Source organism: Phocoena phocoena, chromosome 8 (genome assembly GCF_963924675.1).
Source record: "Phocoena phocoena chromosome 8, mPhoPho1.1, whole genome shotgun sequence".
In the NCBI taxonomy this organism is placed as follows: Eukaryota; Metazoa; Chordata; class Mammalia; order Artiodactyla; family Phocoenidae; genus Phocoena; species Phocoena phocoena.
In genome coordinates this window covers 106345894-106348598 of record NC_089226.1, presented here as the reverse complement: position 1 = coordinate 106348598, position 2705 = coordinate 106345894, and the positions used below count along the sequence as shown (strand labels likewise).

General features: G+C 67.9%; 1 protein-coding gene across 1 annotated transcript; it reads left to right on the top strand.

The window, feature by feature from the left end:
- The first annotated feature begins 606 nt into the window (after positions 1-606).
- Positions 607-2365, top strand: FGF4 (fibroblast growth factor 4). The gene is made up of 3 exons (XM_065882872.1): positions 607-946; positions 1554-1657; positions 2189-2365. Exons 1-3 carry the CDS (start codon positions 607-609, stop codon positions 2363-2365), a joined length of 621 nt encoding a protein of 206 aa, XP_065738944.1.
- The last annotated feature ends 340 nt before the right edge of the window (positions 2366-2705 follow it).

Below are 2705 nucleotides of genomic sequence, written 5' to 3'. Positions count from 1 at the left end.
CGCTGGAACAGAGGTGGAGAAGGGGCCCCACGGAGACGGGACAGGCAGGGACAAAGTGCAAGAAGCAAAACTTTGGCTGCAAGACGAGAGTGGAGGAGACGCGAGGGTCGGGACCAAGAGGTCCAAGGGCCCAGCGAAGCCAGGGGTGGGGGCCGGGGACCCTCCAGGTGGCACTCGCGGCGCTGGTCCCCGGCCTCCTCCCCTCCCCCAGCCCTGATTGGCAGGCGGCCTGCGACCAGCCGCGAGCGCCACAGCGCCCCGGGCGCCCAGGCGAACGCAAACGGCCCCCTGCGGGAGTGGTGGGGGGGCGATCTGCTATATATAGCGGCTCGGCCCGGGCCGGCCCAGCGCGCAGGGAGGCGCGCACCGCTCCGCAGGGTCCCAGCCCCGGCCGTGCGTCCTTCCGCCACTGCCAACCTCTCCATGCAGCCCGGGTAGCTCCCGGCGCCTGGGGGCTCCGTCGCTCGCCTCCGGCTTCTTCCCCGGCCGTGCACTCCCTGCCCCGGCCCAGGCCGTGCACTCCCGCAAAGCCCCCACAGGCGCAGCTCGGCCCCCGGCTTCCCGGGCGCAGCGATCCACCCACGGACGCACGGCCCGAGGGCGGGGATGGCGGGGCCCGGGGCGGCCGCGGCAGCGCTGCTCGCGGCGGTGCTGCTGGCCGTGCTGGCGCCCTGGGCCGGCCGAGGGGGCGCCGCCGCGCCCACCGCACCCAACGGCACGCTGGAGGCCGAGCTGGAGCGTCGCTGGGAGAGCCTGGTGGCGCGCTCGCTGGCGCGCCTGCCGGTGGCCGCGCAGCCCAAGGAGGCTGCCGTCCAGAGCGGCGCCGGGGACTACCTGCTGGGCATCAAGAGGCTGCGGAGGCTCTACTGCAACGTGGGCATCGGCTTCCACCTCCAGGTGCTCCCAGACGGCCGCATCGGCGGCGTGCACGCGGACACGAGTGACAGTGAGTGGGGCGGGGCGGGCGGGAAGGGTCGGGGCCCCGGGGCAGCGGCCGCCCCTTCCAACTCGCACCCGAAGGTCTCGGCTGACACCTGCCCGCGGGCTCTGGGAGCCGGGGCGGACTCGGGTTCCGGTCCCTCTGGCGTGGGGACGCCGGGGACGCAAACGCGCTCGGCTCCTGGCGTCGCAGCAGCGACCGGCTTTGCGCAACCGGGCGGCCGAGCCCCGCCTCCCCGCCTTCAGAAGTCCGGGCTCCGGGTGACGAATTCCAGCGCCTTGGCCCGCGGGCACTGGGAGCGCGGCGCAGCCACCGGCACCTGCGGGAGCCCGGGACGCGCGCTCGTGTTGGGACCGGCCTCGGGGGCCGCCGGGGCCACCGCTCTCCTACCGTCCCGGACTGGGCGCGGCCGTCGCTGGACCGGCCCTGGGGGCGAGCCCGCTGGGCTCCGGGGGCCCTTCGGGAGCGACCTGCGCCGGGGACCCGGGTCCTTTACACTCACCTCCAGCCCAGAAGTGGGCGTCCCGGAGGCGCGCAGGCAGAGGAGGGGGCCAGGTCGGGCGGCGAGGGCCGAGGGTCCAGTGCCCGGGAATGACCCGCGCCCCGCCCCCAGGCCTGCTGGAGCTGTCGCCGGTGGAGCGGGGAGTGGTGAGCATCTTCGGCGTGGCCGGCCGGTTCTTCGTGGCCATGAGCAGCAGAGGCAAACTCTACGGCTCGGTGAGTACCGCGGGGCCCGGCCGAGCAGCCGGGCAGGATCGCGACGCTTCCAGGCACACCCGACGCCGGGATGTGGAACTGCGGTGGGGTCACAGGATTGGAGACACCCCCCTCCAAGGCCCTGAGGCAGTGCGGCTGACCCCGGGCCAGCCCAAACGAGAGGCACAGCCCCAAGACGGGGACAGCGTTCCTGCCATCCTTGAGTGGGCACTTGCCAGTCGGTCAAAGGGTTTCATTGGGAGCCCCTCACCGTAGTCCCTGGTGGGGGGCTCCCTGTGGGCAGGACTGCAGTCTTCAGGGTGGACACAGTGGTGATGAAATTTTCTGGCTGCCAGGCGCTGGGCAGGTGTCTGGAGCAGCAGCTGCCAGGTCCCTCTAATCACCCTGTGAAGGTCTTGGCACCCTGACTTCCCAGGAGAGGCCTGGCAGCCAGGGTGGGACGGGGAGAGAAAGGACTCCCTGACCACCGCCCACAGGGGTCCCTTGGCCCAGAGATGGCTCCACCTGACACCGCTTCTCCTTCCCCGCCAGCCTTTCTTCACCGAGGAGTGCAAGTTCAAAGAGATACTCCTCCCCAACAACTACAACGCCTACGAGTGCTACAGGTACCCCGGCATGTTCATCGCCCTAAGTAAGAACGGGAAGACCAAGAAGGGGAACCGGGTGTCACCCACCATGAAGGTCACCCATTTCCTCCCCAGGCTGTGACCCTCAGAGCCCCCAGGAGGGGAGTGCCAAGGGCCACCTTGGTGCACTTTCTTCGAATGGACAGTTTAACTCAAGAGTAGGTGTAAGATATTTAAATTAATTATTTAAATGTGTATATATTGCCACCAGATTATTTATGGCTCTGTGGACGTGTTTTGTATTTTTCCGAAAAAAACAAACAAAAAAACCCACCAAACCCTGACTTTTCTGGTAAAACAGTAGAGACCCTTCCACTGGGTTGATTTAACTTGTCAAAAAGTTGTCACAAGCGACGGCTGCTATTCCGTGTATTAAAAACCGGTGACATCAGTCTGTGACATCAACCCTGCTTTGCACTGTC